This window comes from Macrobrachium nipponense, chromosome 4 (genome assembly GCF_015104395.2).
Source record: "Macrobrachium nipponense isolate FS-2020 chromosome 4, ASM1510439v2, whole genome shotgun sequence".
In the NCBI taxonomy this organism is placed as follows: Eukaryota; Metazoa; Arthropoda; class Malacostraca; order Decapoda; family Palaemonidae; genus Macrobrachium; species Macrobrachium nipponense.
In genome coordinates this window covers 15,311,666-15,329,509 of record NC_061100.1, presented here as the reverse complement: position 1 = coordinate 15,329,509, position 17,844 = coordinate 15,311,666, and the positions used below count along the sequence as shown (strand labels likewise).

The following is a 17,844-nucleotide window of genomic DNA, read 5'->3' as shown; positions in this document are numbered from 1 at the left end:
TACATTTCTTTATTTGGTTCAAATGTGCATTATATTTATACATACTATCCATTCTTTAATGTTTGCGTATTGTTTGGAACTGTATATATATTTTTGAATGTTAAATTTCCATATCATGCAAGTCAGGTAGAATATCAGATGGATGATTTACAGTTGTTTTGCTTAGGAATCAAACAAAATTCTATATGAACCTTTACCTTTAGTCAAATTCATTCCTCCACGAGTTCCAAAATGTTTCCAAAATTTTAATTATTTTTACCGTCACCTTTTCTATGATGCCCACCCAACAATTATCTTTGCCCCAGAGTTGCCCCCCAACTTTCTGAGGGGTAGAATCGCCACTGTTAATGGCTCTTCAAACAATATCGCTATTCAGCAGAGATCCTTACCTGCAGGAAATGTGGGTGCAAGTCGTCTCACACACACCTACTACTCACTTTCACTTCTGAAAGCAAACTGTCAAAATGTCATCTAGTTGTCAATTGTCAATCCAAGTCGGGACCATAGTCTTTGGTCGGGACTCTGAAGGGGGGTTAGAGGTCAAATTTCACAGAAGTTATGTGATTTTACGCAACTGAAGTAAAATAACTGATACCTGAAAAAAAGTATCGTGGAATTAATTTAGCGTTTAATCCTAAGCAACGACATTAATTTTTGTTTTATTATTATTTTTTTTTAATGCCAAAGGCAGACTTTGACGTAACGAGCTTCTATACTATAACCACAAACAACGTACCTAAAGGAAGACGACTATACTTCAGAATAATTAGCTGTAGATGAGGAGTTTCATTTCTGTGATACGATGATAAGGATGAATAAAAAAAATTGTATTTGGATAAACAGTTCTTTTACCTGCAACTTGCACACGTAGAAAAGTCGAGGTTCGTGAAAACTTTTAGGCATGTGACGTCATACAAAAACAAGTTATGGCTAATCTTGATAACTGAGACACTGTCCTTATGGCGACGCATTTGACATAGTATTTCTCCGAGTTATGCGTAACCAATGATATAGAGTCCCCTCTACATCTATGTCTGCAACTTTTATATTTAACAGAAGTTGCATTTAATTTTATATAAACAGGAAGGAAGTAATTTACAAATGCATTAACAGTAACACTTATGGTAGAGTAGACTAATAACCCACAAACTCCCAAATATTTGAAGATACATCAGACTTTTATATTATGAAAACACCAGATGTAATTATCTATTCAGTTTTTCACCACAAGCTCATCATTTGGCCTATTTTCATAATTAGCAATATCAAGAATCATGTAGTATTGACCTGCATTGTTTTATTCTGATTCCTCATTCGTTGTCCTGTTTTACTTACGTTTTTGTTCAGTATAAAAAATTATTGTGTAGTTGTAGATTCATGGTATTACTTTCAATACCAGACATAGGCAACATATCCACTGTACATATATAATACTAAATTTGTCTGAAACGGTTCAGCTTCTTAACTGGAAAACTGAAAATGTCAGTTAACAAACATTACCGTAGGTCTCTCACTCAACTGGAAGACCATTTCGTTTTTGGTCTTGAAAAATTGCCCATGTGGCCTTAACATACAAAAGAAAAATAGACTTTACAGCTGTACAAACTTATCTTAGTATATTTCTGTCAATACTACAAATCATCTCGCAGGCTTTTGTTCAGGATGTTCACGTCATTTTCGCTTCTGTTAAACCGCGTCTTCATCTTTCCTTTGAGTTTATTTCTCTCTGCGCTACTCGACAAAAAAGACTGGATTTCCAGTCTCGTCGCGTGAAAATTCTTCCTCAGGTAATCTAGATCTTCTGGATTGCAGTAGTCGTCGCTTTCGAACGTTGTGTCCAGATCGTCTGATTTCTTGATGTCTAAGCTGTCAACGAGATCGGAATATGTGGATAAATGGTTGTTGTCGTACTCGTCCGTGCTGTGGGTGACGACAACTTCAGTGAGGTCGCTGTTGTCGCTTTTATCGTCCACAACAACTGCTGCTTGGTAGCCTGATTCTTCTTCGTTTATTTCTGGTGGGGAAATCTCAGCCAGGATGTTTTCAACTTCGGCCACCATGTCATCCAACAGCCTCTGGGCCAGTTCTCTGTGGCCTATCAACTCTGAGTCCACATTAAGGCCAACGCGCACTGTGCCAGAGTAGCTGAGCAAGGATATCCCTAGGCCTAAAGAGAGAGAGAAAAAAAGATTTGGGTACTAAAAAGTATAATAAACATTCAACAGTTATATGTATTATGATGGCTACTGAAATAAAAATACGCCTAGACCTACAAGGGATTGCATATTGTAACAGTCACGAATCTATGCTACAATGATCTATTCATTTTTCTATTTCCTACTAATTTTGTGTACCTTAGCCTATCAAAGCCTTGAAAAACAAAAGGAAATGAATGAATATATTATCCTTTCCAGTTGATATCTGAAATATCAAAAGGAATAAGTACCTATAAACCAAGAGAAGTTAAAATTTGAATTCATACTTCAGGGTTGTAAAAGTTCAGACAATGATGGTACAAGTTAGGTTGTCTCTTGAGTGGAGAAAAAAAAGGGGAAACAACAGAAAAATATGCCCTATGTTGTCAGTATAAAATTTGTATTTTCAACAACAACAATAATAATAATCAACGGTACATGAACAGGAATAAGGGATACCAACAGAACAAACTATTCGGAACCAACCAGAAAAGACTATACAGCCAACTAAAAGGGGAAGACAACCGCCAAGATATTCCTGAAGCCGAATCAAGTAAGAGACCGGGAAAACAAATGGAACAATCCGGTATCACACAACAAACATGCAAGATGGTTCCAGGAAGTCAAGGAAGAAGAAACAGGGAGAATAAAACAAAGATTCACAGAGATCACGACAGACACAGTCAGACACCAACTAAAGAAAATGCCAAACTGGAAAGCCCCAGGTCCCGATGAAGTCCATGGATACTGGCTCAAAAACTTCAAGGCCCTACACCCACGAATAGCAGAACAACTCAAGCATTGTATCTCAAATCACTATGCACCCAAATGTATGACCACAGGAAGAACATCCTTAGTACAAAAAGACAAGAGTAAGGGAAATATAGCCAGTAACTACAGGCCTATCACCTGCCTACCAATAATGTGGAAGTTACTAACAGGTATCATCAGTGAAAGGCTATACAACTACCTAGAGGAGACAAACACCATCCCCCACCAACAGAAAGGCTGCAGAAGGAAGTGTAGGGGCACAAAAGACCAGCTCCTGATAGACAAAATGGTAATGAAGAACAGTAGGAGAAGGAAAACCAACCTAAGCATGACATGGATAGACTATAAGAAAGCCTTCAACATGATACCACACAAATGGCTAATAGAATGCCTGAAAATATATGGGTCAGAGGAAAACACCATCAGCTTCCTCAAAATACAATGCGCAACTGGAATTCAATGCTTACAAGCTCTGGAATAAGACTAGCAGAGGTTAATATCAGGAGAGGGATCTTCCAGGGCGACTCACTGTCCCCACTATTCTTCGTAGTAGCCATGATTCCCATGACAAAAGTACTACAGAAGATGGATGCCGGGTACCAACTCAAGAAAAGAGGCAACAGAATTAACCATCTGATGTTCATGGACGACATCAAGCTGTATGGTTAGAGCATCAAGGAAACAGATACCCTAATCCAGACTGCAAGGATTGTATCTGGGGATATCAGGATGGAGTTTGCAATAGAAAAATGCGCCTTAGTCAACATACAAAAGGGCAAAGTAACAAGAACTGAAGGGATAAAGCTACCAGATGGGAGCAACATCAAACACATAGATGAGACTGGATACAAATACCTGGGAATAATGGAAGGAGGGGATATGAAACACCAAGAGATGAAGGACACGACCAGGAAAGAATATATGCAGAGACTCAAGGCGATACTCAAGTCAAAACTCAACGCCGGAAATATAATAAAAGCCATAAACACATGGGCAGTGCCAGTAATCAGATACAGCGCAGGAATAGTGGAATGGACGAAGGCAGAACTACGCAGCATAGATCAGAAAACCAGGAAGCATATGACAATACACAAAGCACTACACCCAAGAGCAAATACGGACAGACTATACATAACACGAAAGGAAGGAGGGAGAGGACTACTAAGTATAGAGGACTGCGTCAACATCGAAAACAGAGCACTGGGGCAATATCTGAAAACCAGTGAAGACGAGTGGCTAAAGAGTGCATGGGAAGAAGGACTAATAAAAGTAGACGAAGACCCAGAAATATACAAAGACAGGAGAATGACAAACAGAACAGGAGAATGCAGACAGAACAGGGAGGACTTGGCACAACAAACCAATGCACGGACAATACATGAGACAGACTAAAGAACTAGCCAGCTATGACACATGGCAATGGCTACAGAGGGGAGAGCTAAAGAAGGAAACTGAAGGAATGATAACAGCGGCGCAAGATCAGGCCCTAAGAACCAGATATGTTCAAAGAACGATAGACGGAAATAATATCTCTCCCATATGTAAGAAGTGCAATAAAAAAATGAAATCATAAACCACATAGCTAGCGAATGTCCGGCACTTGCACAGAACCAGTACAAAAAGAGGCATGATTCAGTGGCAAAATCCCTCCACTGGAGCCTGTGCAAGAAACATCAGCTACCTTGCAGTAATAAGTGGTACGAGCACCAACCTGACTGAGTGATAGAAAAACGATCAGGCAAAGATCCTCTGGGACTATGGTATCAGAACAGATAGGGTGATACGTGCAAATAGACCAGACGTGACGTTGATTGACAAAATCAGGAAGAAAGTATCACTCACTGATGTCGCAATACCATGGGACACCAGAGTTGAAGAGAAAGAGAGGGAAAAAATGGATAAGTATCAAGATCTGAAAATTGAAATAAGAAGGATATGGGATATGCCAGTGGAAATTGTACCCATAATCATAGGAACACTAGGCACGATCCCAAGATCCCTGAAAAGGAATCTAGAAAAACTACAGGCTGAAGTAGCTCCAGGACTCATGCAGAAGAGTGCGATCCTAGAAACGGCGCACATAGTAAGAAAAGTGATGGACTCCTAAGGAGGCAGGATGCAACCCGGAACCCCCCACTATAAATACCACCCAGTCGAATTGGAGGACTGTGATAGAGAAAAAAAATAATAATAACAACAAAGGTTGGTCCTAATCGTCTTTCGATGGTCCCTCTTGTAAGTTAATCAGGGTCAGAATCCAAAGAGGAATAACACGAATAACAACAATATAACTCAGTAGTTATAATTACCTGTTCTGCTCTTGTTGGGAATCCAAAACATGATGTCCTCCACATTTTCCCCAAATAGGTTGATTTCCTTCGTGGGTCCTGAAAGTTTTGGGAATAATGTTATGTTTATATATACATACATGCAAAGTACATAAAACTTCATAAGTAAATCTAAATGCATACCACGTGAAATTTTACCAATAGTACACGTGAGCTTCCCGCACCAGTATTTGTAAGTGTGAGTAATATTACATGTTTCACGAGATACCAGCTCGTCCCTCCATATTAAGCAATTATGCTTTTGCTACAAGTATTGAAGCCTTAGTAAGTAAGAATCTCTGTCTGTATGTCTCCCTCTCACTGAGAATCACGACAGTCTGATGCAACATTCAGCGCTGGTTACCTGGGTACAGATTGTGCCTGTAGCCTAATCTGTTGACGTATTACATTGCTGTCTAATTAGTTTTTTTAACGTAGTACTCAATATTACATATTTCATTCCATGGAATCCTGTCAATTTCAGGGGACTACTGAACAAAATGGACTTGGTCGTCGTAAACTCTTCATATTCTTCATAATCTTGCGACTAAGCTGGAGGTGTGTTCACGCCTTGTTGGGCTAGTATCAGTTTGTAGGTTAGATATTAATAAACAGATTTTCTAAATTAACACCTCCATTTCAAGAATTATTTTATAAGAGATTAAGAGAAACCACAATAACAAAACAGGCGCAGATAACTCTTCGAGGTAACTTCATACGCACTAATGATTGAATTCAAGAAAAATAAAGATGGATGAATAATCGTATTCGAATAGGGCTCAAGTCAGATTACAGTACAATTGGTAACCCAGCCATGATTAAAACTACAAAAATATTTTCCAGCTAAAGTCAACATTGCATAAAACAGACACAGACAACATTTTAGAGAAACTGTATACGAGGAGGGTCATGGGTCGTTCAAAAGAAGCCGAAGAAGAAGCCAAAGCCATAAAGGAGGTAGTACCCTATTCGCACCTGGTCCGACTCTTCTCTTTTTCTTCCCTAGTCTCACAAAGATAAGGAAGAGCCGAGAACCTCAGCTTTTGGACTGCATCGCTTCTCTCGCTTTTGGTGAAGCCTTGGAAGTGCTCCAAAGTGCAACAGGTGTCGGGGTGGCTTCCTTTTAACGGCTTGAAGATGTCGGTGAACTCGGCATTGACTGATTCCCACGTGACACATAAGTAGGCCTATATAAAGTTTAATATACAAACATTACGCTACAAATGTCGCTTAATATCCAATTCGCTCTACTTCGGGAATATCACCAAAGGGGAATTATAATTGATAGACGATTCTCTTGAGTGATATCCCCAAAGTAGAGAGAAATGGATACTACTCCATATGTAGCTTAATACGTGTGTGTGTGTGTGTGTGTGTGTGTGTGTGTGTGTGTGTGTGTGTGTGTGTGTGTGTGTGTAAACCCCTCATAGTCTAGTGGTGAGGCAACTATTGGCTATAGCTTCATTTGAAAAAAGCACCTGAGTACAATTCTTCGACAAGGATGGGGCAAAAACTGAATATTTTTCATTTATATCCATCTTCCCTTTGTTGGTCCGAGTGGTGAATTGTGTATCTGATCGTTAGCTGACTGAAGTTGATCACGCCATGAAACAGAAGGCATGCGGCAAACAATGCACTTATTTTTTAACCCTTATCCGTACTACATCACTTCATATATATATATATATAATATATATTATATATAGATATATATTATATATATATATATATCCTTTAACTACTGAATCAATATCAAAACCTTCGTGCATAGAACTTCCTCAGCATCTGCCGACTCATATCTATGAAAAAGTACCTTTACCGATTACATCACCCTCCTACATTCTGCACCACTCACCTCGGACTTTAATTCCAAACCTCATTTAGCAGTATCACTGATTACATCATTTTTTCCACTGTCGTACCACATTCAATTCTCTCATGTGCCCAGAACAGTTTAAAACACCCTATGCCATCTTCTCTCTGATGTAAATGCTTTTACTACATTGGCTAATCTACTTTTCAGGTCATTTCAACCCTTTCATTCCTTATACAACACAAAAGTAATAAATCTCCCGTAGGGGGGATAGTGCAGTCAGTGCACCTCATTCGGTGCAATGTAGGCATTACTTAAGGTTCTTTGCAGCGTCCCTTCGGCCCCCTAGCTGCAACTACTCTCATTCCTTTTACTGTACCTCCTTTCATATTCTCCTTCTTCCATCTTACTTTCCACCCTTTCCTAACAGTCTATTCATTGTGCAACTACTTTGAGGTTTTCCTCCTGTAACACCTTTCAAACCTTTTACTGTCGATTTCCGTTTCAGCGCTGAATGGCCTTAGTTGCCCCAGTGCTTGGCATAATGCCAAAATTTTTTTAAATAAAATCAAAAGTAAATCTTCTAAAAACAGTTTTATTATTTCTTTCGTTATCTAAACGCTTTCAACATTAACATTTCACTTCCATAACGGAGAATCGACTCAACAATACCTGTGTATATCCATTACTTTATTTTATATCATTTATGACTGTTAGTTGAACGAAAAAATCTATTCCTTCCCCTTTCCGTAGAGTTATTCACCAAGATGGTTATGTTGCGCTTGAATAGCAAAGCACACCTTTAGATTTGCAACCACTTATATTCAAGAGTAAGACATTACCCTCCTACGCAAAGTACATCATAATATTCTTTGGTTATGGAATTCTAAATATAATAAGGAATGTTTGTTCTCAGTTTTGACAGAGTTGAATGTTTGTTCTCAATTTTGACAGGGTTGTATTCCCTTACAGTCTCGATATTATATCCATTAACTATATAAAAAGCTATACGTACTGGATATCTAGAAGCTTGACACATTACTGATATATATGCCTTGATAATATACGCAGTATTATTTTAACGTTAAATTCAATAACAACCAGTGCTATAATGAATATTGAGTTGTGTGTTTACAATCACGAGGTGATATTCTGCACGATCCTAACAAGAAATATTATAAAACCTGGCAGAAAGCCAACTAAATTCTGAAATGACACATCCAAGTTCTCCAGAGACACATCTCGACCTCCAGCTGTAAAAACAAGGTCTCCTTTTCTCTTAGCTAATCATGCACTAATTAGAGGGCGCGGAGGTCAAGTATTAACACTCTTAATCCCTTCTAAGGAAACCTTACTCTTATGACAACTGACGGGGAAAAGGTATCATAACATTTTCGTAAAAGCCGTTTCGTTGCCCTCCGTAACACGTAAGAGAGATCTGAAAGACAGATCTTGAGAGAGGTCTTGGTTACGAAACCGCAAGGCCAAAAGAAGAAGAAGAGGTCGCATTCCGAGTGTAGAAGATGGGTGAAGGCTGGAATTAGGTTCATCGGGAGGACTATGCTGGAATAACAACTCTGGAATGCATGAAGAAGCGTTTTGGTGACTTGCTCCTCCAAGAGATGTGTAATAAAACACGTCTCGTTGTCAACTACAATACTTTTCAATGTTGTCATCAAAAATGCTTTTCATTGTTGTCAACTAAAATACTTATCACTGTAGACAAATAAAAAAATTTTCACAGTAGTCAACCAAAGTATTTTGCATTGTTTCAACTGAATACTTTTCATAGTTGTCAACTAGAATGTTTTGCCCGGTTGTCAACTGAAATAGTTTTCATTGTTGTCAACTAAAATATTTTTCACTATTGTCAACTAAAATACTTCTCATTGTTGTCTACTAAAATACTTTTCATTGTTGTCAACTAAAATACTTTTCATTGTTGTCAACTAAAATATTTTTCATTGTTGTCAACTAAAATACTTATTGTTATCAGCTAAAACACTTTCCATTGTTGTCAACTAAAATACTTTTTCATAGTTGTCAACTGAAATATTTTGCATTGTTGTCAACTGAAATACTTTTCAATGTTGTCAACTAAAATACTTTTCATTGTTGTCAACTAAAACACTTTCCACTGTTGTCAACTAAAATACTTTTCATTTTTTTTCAACTAAAGTAGTTTTCATATTTGTCAACTAAAATACTTTTCATAGTTGTCAACTAAAACATTTTGCCCTGTTGTCAACTAAAGTACTTTCATTGCCTTTCGAGTAAATTGGCTTCCACTTATTCGACCTCATTAGGCGGTATCCCCCCTTCCCCCCCGAAAGAAAAAACATAAAACAAAAGAAATAGTTTTCATATTTTGTCAAAACTAAAATACTTTTCATAGTTGTCAACTAAAACATTTTGCCCTGTTGTCAACTAAAGTACTTTCATTGCCTTTCGAGTACATTGGCTTCCAACTTCTTCGACCTCACTTAGGCGGCTACTCAAAGGCGAAAGAAAAAAACATAAAACAAAAGAAGAGTCACTATTAAAGCCCGCCAGAGGAAAAATAACACATGGAAAGTTCTATGTCTTCTTTCCCAAAAAGGGAACGACAAAAAATCCCTTTCGTTAGTTTGTTTGTCGTACCCAGGATGCATTTAGCAGGTCCTGGTTGTACTGTTACGAAGTAAGCGTATGTTTTAAGCTGTCCTCAGAAATAGCTAGTGGGAATTTTTACTTGACTCAAAATGTGTTACACTACATTCTTATGGAGTGAACCAATAGCCTATGGCGTTGGTTAGCAAGAATCAATGAAGAAAACGGTATCTAAATAACAAATTGTAATAAGTGAACGAATAAATAAATACAATAAATAAATATGAGGGAGTTCACCCTCAAGTCAGATTGATATTTCCTCTACGTCACGTCAGGGAAATAGTAAATGTAACAATTATGAATTGTTATAACAAGGCGTGATCCGACCTCCAGCTTACTCAAGGCGCGAACTAAAATCTATCGTCAAATAGAGTGCAATTTCACCAACGAAAAATAATATAGATACGCTATATTTTATTACAAATAATTGTTCTGTACTGTTTAACATGCACACTATTTATTTTTTTACAATTTCATTCTAATAAATCAATCATAAATATCCTATCGTAAAATTCCTGAATCTTTAACTCAACGCAAAACCCTTTTTTCAGACCTTTTCAGGCTTTTCCATAGGACTTTCCTAGCCCCCAACAAGAAGAAAAACAACAACAACAGCAAAGTAGTCTTTAGGCTTACTCCCCGAGTAAGCGAAAATACAAGAATTTATCACTACGGTAAGTTGGGATCGAATATCCAGACCACGTATATCTCCATAGAGGAAAACAAAATCTGGATTTGAACTATTTCCAAATCGAATTGACTTTCCTTCTATCCCTTCATAAAAATTTCGTCATTCTGAAGTAAATAAATAGCGTCCAGAAACATCATGGGCATAAACAGTCATATCAACCAACCAACTAAAGAAAGAGTAGTTATGAAACTTGCACAAAACACGGTTTCTACCTTCCATTGCAATAACGTCGACTGATTGGTTTGTATTCCCGTGCATTTTTTTTATTGTGATTCCGCCTCTGAACAGAATTGACAGATGGGGAATAAATATACCAAGTCTATATTTTCATATTTCTTCTGAGAAAACAAAATTTATATACATGTATATATATGTGTGTGTGTTTATGTAAACCTAAACATAACGTTCTTACCTTATTTGTGAAAGGTTTCTAAGACCATAATTCCTTGCAGAACTAGAATAATTTTGTAACTGCTACCCTAATCCTATTACAAGATATACATTCTGGAACACACACACACACACATATATACTATATATATACACGTATATACATACAACATACAAAAACTTTGTTCCGTCTTGGTGATGTCTGGCAGACTGTGTGTATGAGAGAGAGAGAGAGAGAGAGAGAGCGAGAGAGAGAGAGAGAGAGAGAGAGAGAGAGAGAGAGAGGTATTACACACGATTATGATAATAGCTACTGCTGATGGTACAATGGCTCTTGTCCTATTATAATGTTTACCTGTTAATAATAATAATAATAATAATAATAATAATAATAATAATAATAATAATAATAATAATAATAATAATAATTTGGTAAAAGACCCTCTTTCAGGCAAATTCTGTTAAAGAGAATGGCAGAATTTAGCGAGTTGATACCACGTAATACCAGCTATACCAGCATCAACACCAGCTATAAACCAAAGACGACCCCGGCCTGGAATTGAACTACGCCTACGGAATAATAACGGCACCGATTACGACCCCTGCTTGACCTGGACCTGAGATACTGTTTTCATAAAATAAAAGATCACCTTCAGCATTTTTATAATTTTTAGAAATTCCCAATAGGAATATTGGCCAGTTACTCGGAGACATCGCTGAGCCTGAGAAGCGAATTGTAAGAAAAATACAAAAAACAATATATAAAATCAACTGGTTTAATTCTGCCATTCTCTTTAACAGAATAATAATAATAAATTGAATTTTCTAGGCTTATGTTCAGGGATTTTGATAGGTGTATCCAAACCTCTACGGGAACACAACTCCTCATTTCACCAACGATTCGGACATGCACGAAATTTCCAAACAAACAACAAAAAACCAGAATACAATAGAAGAGGTGTCTGATGAAAATTGACGAAATATAAAGTTAAAGAAGTTGCACAGCTATGCGGGAAAAGAGCAGGCGGTAAAGGTGAGAAGTTAGAAGACCGAACAGATGCAGCAAAGAGCCTTTAGTAGTGGTTCTCACTTCAGGTCATGAGCCAACATAAAAAAAATATCGCGGACCATTTTTTTTTATTATAAACAAAGCAAAGACTGGACGATTGCGTCTATTAAATATATATATATATATATATATATATATATCTATATATATATATATATATATATATATATATACATACATATTGGGACCACGCAAAGCAAAAGACAATAAACATTTCAGATTGAAATGTATTTTTTATGTAAGAACTATTATTTATGTGTGTAAGAATTGCAAATTGAAGACTATAAATTTTTATTTTCTTGTATAATATATATGTATATATTATATATTATACATCATATATTATATTGGAATAATGCAATAAATGAATAGTCAATTATTTATACGGATAAAATTGTTCTAACCGTATTATTAATGAGTTTTAAAGTATATGTACCAATCCCCAATCTGGTAACAAATACAGTGAACGTCCTGTGGACCATCCAAAATGCCACCTTAGACCACTAGTGGTCCATGGACTAAGCTGAGACCCACTAAATCCAGAGGGTCTCGAGGGAGAACAAGTTAAGAGATAAAATAAGAATAATGACAGCATCATAATAATAACAGTCAACTTCTACTCACCCGGCATATTGGACACGACCATAGTGACCCCGTGGGTGTGGAGGAGTCGCCTGGACAGAGGGGCGGGCACCAGATTCGAGATGAGGTCAAGGGCGAGGTAGTTCACCATGACGTCGGGGGAGCGCTTCAGCAAATTCATTCGGCGCCGGACCGCTTCCAGGCGGTCCTTGGGAGTCATTTTCTCTGGAAGAAGAAGAGGAGGCCAGATGAAGGAAGTTCTGAAGGTCTGGTTGCTGGAAGCTCGACTGGTAACTGGTACAATACCAGTTCAAGAAATTCTGAAGGGATTCTAAAAGAAGAGCAAGACTTGTCAAGGATTAAAGTGAAGGGATTCTCAAGGGATTCTAAAAGAGACCAAGTCTCGTGAAAGGTTAAACTGAATGGAGTCTCAAGGGATTGTAAAAGAACAAGATTTGTAAAGGATTAAACTGGAGGGATTCTCAAGGGATTCTAAAAAGAGAACAAAACTCGTAAAAGATTAAACTGAAGGGATTCTCAAGGGATTCTGAAAGAAGAACAAGACTAGTAAAAGATTAACCTGGAAGGATTCTCAAGGGATTCTAAAAAGAGGACAAAACTTGTAAAAGATTAACCTGGAAGGATTCTCAAGGGATTTTAAAAGAAGAGCAAGACTTGTAAAGGATTAAACTGAAAGGATTCTCAAGGGATTTTAAAATGAGAACAAAACTTGTGAAAGATTAAACTGGAGGGATTCTGAAGTGATAGTTGAAAAGACAGCAAGATTTACTAATGATCTATTTGTGGACTGCTGAGGGAAGCCTTATAAAAAAGTCTATTATTAAACGAATTCTGAGGTAATGGTTAAGACTTACAGACATTCAACCGAACGAATTCTGAGAGAAAATAAAAGCAATGTTAGCAAAAAGAAAAAATCTATTGGAATACTTATGCTTTAATGGTTAAAAGGAAAGTGAAACTTTAAAAAAATCATGACTCGAAATAATTTTAAGACAAATTCAATTAACCTCAAAATTTCATCTAATTTCAAATCACACATTCTTATCATTATTTCCTCCTCTCCATCTTCTGATCTTAGGTCCCTGGGGCGTCTGGTACTAGCGGCAATAAGACACAAAGAATCCGTAGAAACAGAGGCGTGAGTCTATTCTTGAATGGAAACCGGTCCACTACGACAGCCAAAACCTAATAAGCTTCATGTATCTAAAGATTATGGAACTGCATAGTCTTCTTTCACAATTCTTACTCAGATAGGCCTAACTGGGCCTCGGCTATACCTAATAGAATTATACGAAGTCGAGCTAGCAAGTATTTGAGATTGGAAAAAGTAAGGCCACTGTGTACACAGACACTCTGGGTAGACGGAATTTTGTTTTTCAAATATCAACAAAACAAGGCAAAGAGAATTTGCTTTTCAAATATTGACAAAAAAAAGAGAGAGAGAGAATTTGTTGTTCAAGTTTTGACACAACAAAACAATGAGAATTTGTTTTCCAGAACTGACAATATAAAAAATAAATAAATAACATTCACATGCACCCTATCAGATGCTCTCCAACACTCGAGCAGAGTAGCTATCACACTAGAACTATGTCAAATATAACATCCAGTGCTTTCTATTACAGTGCACGTATATAGCGATGTATCTAAGTTCTTTTTATAAGCAAACTCATGGTCGCTCGATTTAAATCATCTCTCGAATGACTGGTATAGTCTAAGATTTTACAAAACATACATAAATAAGGAATTAAGAAAATCTGTAAAAAAATCTACAGAAAACTTCTCTCGTGTTATGTACAAATTTTTTGTGTTGTTTCTCTCAAAGCAAATGAAGCTAGGATACCAGGAGTAACGATTATTGCAAATTGGATATGCAATATAAGTTAATCCCCTTTGTATCCTTCGCTCCTGAGATCTGAGAATCTTTCATACGTAAGGATTCGGAAGGCAATTTTCGCTTACTCGGTGAGTAAGCCAACACAGTACTTTGTTGTTGGAGGGTTAGGAAGGTTTACGGAAAAGCCTAAAAAGGTCTGAAAATGTGTTTCGCGTCGAGTTCAAGTTACAGGAATTTTAGGATAGGATATTTATGATTTATTTATTTGGACGAAAATGTAAAAAATAAATAATGTGCATGTTAAACAGTACAGAACAATTATTTCTAATAAAATATAGCGTATTTATTTTAATTTTCGTTGGTGAAACAGCTATTTGGCCGTAGATTTTAACACGCGCCCCGAGTAATTGATATTTCTTCCTCGGTCTGCTCTTCCTGTGAGAACTCCGGTCTTCACGTCTTTCACTCTTTCCTTAGGTATATTGTCTGTTCAAGGAAACGTGACTTAAATATCAGAACTGAAATTGGAATATGAAAATTATGGCAAAATTTGAATATGAAATTTATAGCAAAATTGGAATATGAAAATTATGGCAAAGGCCAAGTGCTGGTAGCTATGAGGTTATTCAGCGCTAAAGTCTATCTCAGTTTAACCAGACCACTGAGTTGATTAATAGCTCTCCTAGGGCTGGCCCGAAGGATTAGATATTTTTACGTGGCTAGGAACCAATTGGTTACCTAGCAACGGGACCTACAGCTTATTGTGGGATCCGAACCACGTTATATCAAGAAATCGGTAGGCAAATACGTATAACCCACTCGTCCAACAAGGAACTAAAAAATTCAGCGCTGAATGGGAAATTGACAACAAAAAGGTTTGAAAGGCGTAACAGGTGGAAAACCTCTCGGTTGCATTACTGAAACCACTGTTACGAGAAGGTGGAAAGTAACTTGGAAGAAAGAGAATTTGAACGGAGGTACAGTAAAAGGAATGAAAGGGGTTGCAGCTAGAGGCCGAAGGGAGGCTGCAAGGAACTTTAAGTAACGCGTACAGTTCACAGTGTGAGGTGCACTGATGGCACTAACCCCCCTACAGATGGAATTTAAATATCAATCTGTCGTTTACATATCTAAAATTTTTGGTGCCACTAGTTGTGTACATAAAGTATTTGGTTATGTCAGAGAGGAGGTTCGTTCTCCACTGACGATTTTACTGTATTATACAGTGGTTCCCAAACTCGGGGAAATTTGGGAAGTTGAACTACCGGGGGCGAAATAATTACACTACCTACTAACTGAAAAAATTTCAGATGGATTTTCTCATGTCTTTTTATTTGTTACTAACCGCTCTCTATGGCTGTGCGGTTAGCTGTTACTAACCGCTTTCTATCCACTGTACTCAGTAACTATATGTTTATCAGTATATTTGTACATTTGAAAAATAAATTAGTAAATAGTTACAGCGTGTTTTAACTACTCTTTCCCTCATACATATGAAGGGGGAAATCTGGATGGTAGACTGTGTGCAGGGGGAAATGACAGAAAAAAGTTTGGGAACCAGTGATCTAGAAAACTATGAATGAGATAAAGTACACACGGCCATTCTGGACTTACAAAGCGTATAAACAGAAGCCTTACGATCAATTAAGTCGGCTCAACGTTGAATGAACGTAAGGCACGATCGATTTTAAGGCAAAGTGGGATCCTGTCTAATGATAGAGTTTTTCATGATATATCATATGAGCTGTAGTTAGTTTAATGTCCGTATGAGAAAGAGACAATCCTGACCTTTTTATTTGACCTGTGAGCTTGAAAAGATGGGTTAGGGTCAAAACTATATAAAAAACTACTTTTGACGCATGATAACCTCTGATGACCAAAGAACCCTTAAGTATCATAGCTTAAACTGGCCTGCATCCTTCAAAAATATGACAAGGTCAAACTAATAAAGCGAAATATCCAACAATCACCAAGGTATCTGCCTTCAAATGTTTATCAGAATCAGAGAAAAAGTGAAAGGAACTAATAATAATAATAATAATAATAATAATATAATAATAATAATAATAATAATAATAATAATAATAATAATAATAATAAATTTAGTTACGCAACTGTACAAATATTTTATTAAAAATATACATATATTTGTATAGTTACATCATTCTGGATTTGTTTCCCAAATAATAATAGCGGCTGTAAAGATATTTGAATTGTAAACTAAAACAAGGCGTGATGTGACCTCCAGCTTACTCCGGGCACATGCTAAAATCTATGGTCAAATAGAGCATCGTTTCACCAACGAAAATCAAAATAAATACGCTGTATTTTATTAGAAATGATTGTTATGTAGCACTGTTTAACATGATTATTTTTTTTACTTTTTCATTCTAATAAATAAATCATAAATTATATATCCTATCCTAACATTCCTTTATCTTTAACTCAACGCGAAACACCTTTTTGAGACCTTTTTAGGCTCTTCCATAGGGCTTTCCTAACCCCCCAACAAGACCAACAACAGCAAGAACAACAACAAAAACAAAGTAGTTTGCAGCTGGAGAATTTCTCCAAAGCATTAACACCTCGACATAGGCTAGACTGAAAGGCATGACTTAAAACTGCAGCAAACGAAAGTAAACAAAGACCACCCATGTAACTTACCTGTGGGTAACGGTAGAGTGCACAAAGAGATGCGATTAGCCAGTGATATGAACGACATCGGGGCTGTGACGTCCACAGGGATAACTGTCATCACTTGCGGCGGAATCTTTGCGCTCTCTAGGCTGAAGTGTCTGGAAGAAATGGACAGAGTGTTAAGTATTGGGCTTTCAACCATCAAGGATCCCTTCGATTTAAAGTTTTAAAGCTTTCATAATTCTTCAGTTTACGCTTTGAAGCGTTCATTACTCCTCAATTCTAAATTCAAAAGCTTTGGTTATTCTTGAATTCAAAAGTTGTGAAGCTTTGGTTATTCTTGAATTCAAAAGCTTTGAAGTTTTGGTTATTCTTAAATTAAAAAACTTTGAAGGTTTAAGTATTCTTAAAGTCAAAGACTTTGAAGGTTTAATTATTTTTAAATTCTAAGTTTTGAATCTTTAATGACTCTTCAACTTTTAAAGCTTTAATAATATTCATCCGATTAAAGCTTTAAATAACTCAAATTACTGTTAAATTTACAATTTTGAAGATTTACGTGTAGTACTCCGATGTCATATTTTTTTCTAATTACACAATTCTAGAATACTGCTGAATTTTTTCATTACTGAGATTTACAGCTCTAAATACATAAATAATCTTGGGAAAAACCGAACACTGAAATAAAATACCAAAACTCAAAGCGTTGACTTTTTTTTTTCTTGAGTTAAAACCAAGCACTTAAACAGACATAAATAAAAATTCAAATATCTTTTAAATACACTTCTCTGATGATACTAAGAAAGAACCATGAGATTCACAACTTGTTTCATGAGATAAAAATAAGCTCTCAGATTCCCAG

General features: G+C 36.7%; 1 protein-coding gene across 4 annotated transcripts in view; it reads right to left on the bottom strand.

Annotated features, from left to right (window-relative positions):
• Window positions 1-813: 813 nt before the first annotated feature.
• The window catches only part of LOC135210727 (nucleoporin SEH1-like), a 98,927-nt gene continuing 81,896 nt past the window's right edge, over window positions 814-17,844 (bottom strand). For 2 of the 4 annotated variants that reach the window (XM_064243541.1, XM_064243540.1), the window contains exons 2-5: window positions 17,010-17,140; window positions 12,530-12,712; window positions 5,276-5,353; window positions 814-2,167 (exon numbers count right to left, since the gene is read on the bottom strand). In XM_064243541.1, coding sequence (XP_064099611.1) covers window positions 1,632-2,167; window positions 5,276-5,353; window positions 12,530-12,712; window positions 17,010-17,100 — 888 coding nt within the window. In that variant the 5' untranslated portion in view covers window positions 17,101-17,140 and the 3' untranslated portion in view covers window positions 814-1,631. Of the gene's footprint in view, window positions 2,168-5,275; window positions 5,354-12,529; window positions 12,713-17,009; window positions 17,141-17,844 lie in introns of those variants that run through there. The other 2 variants (XM_064243538.1, XM_064243539.1) reach the window with 2 other exon arrangements.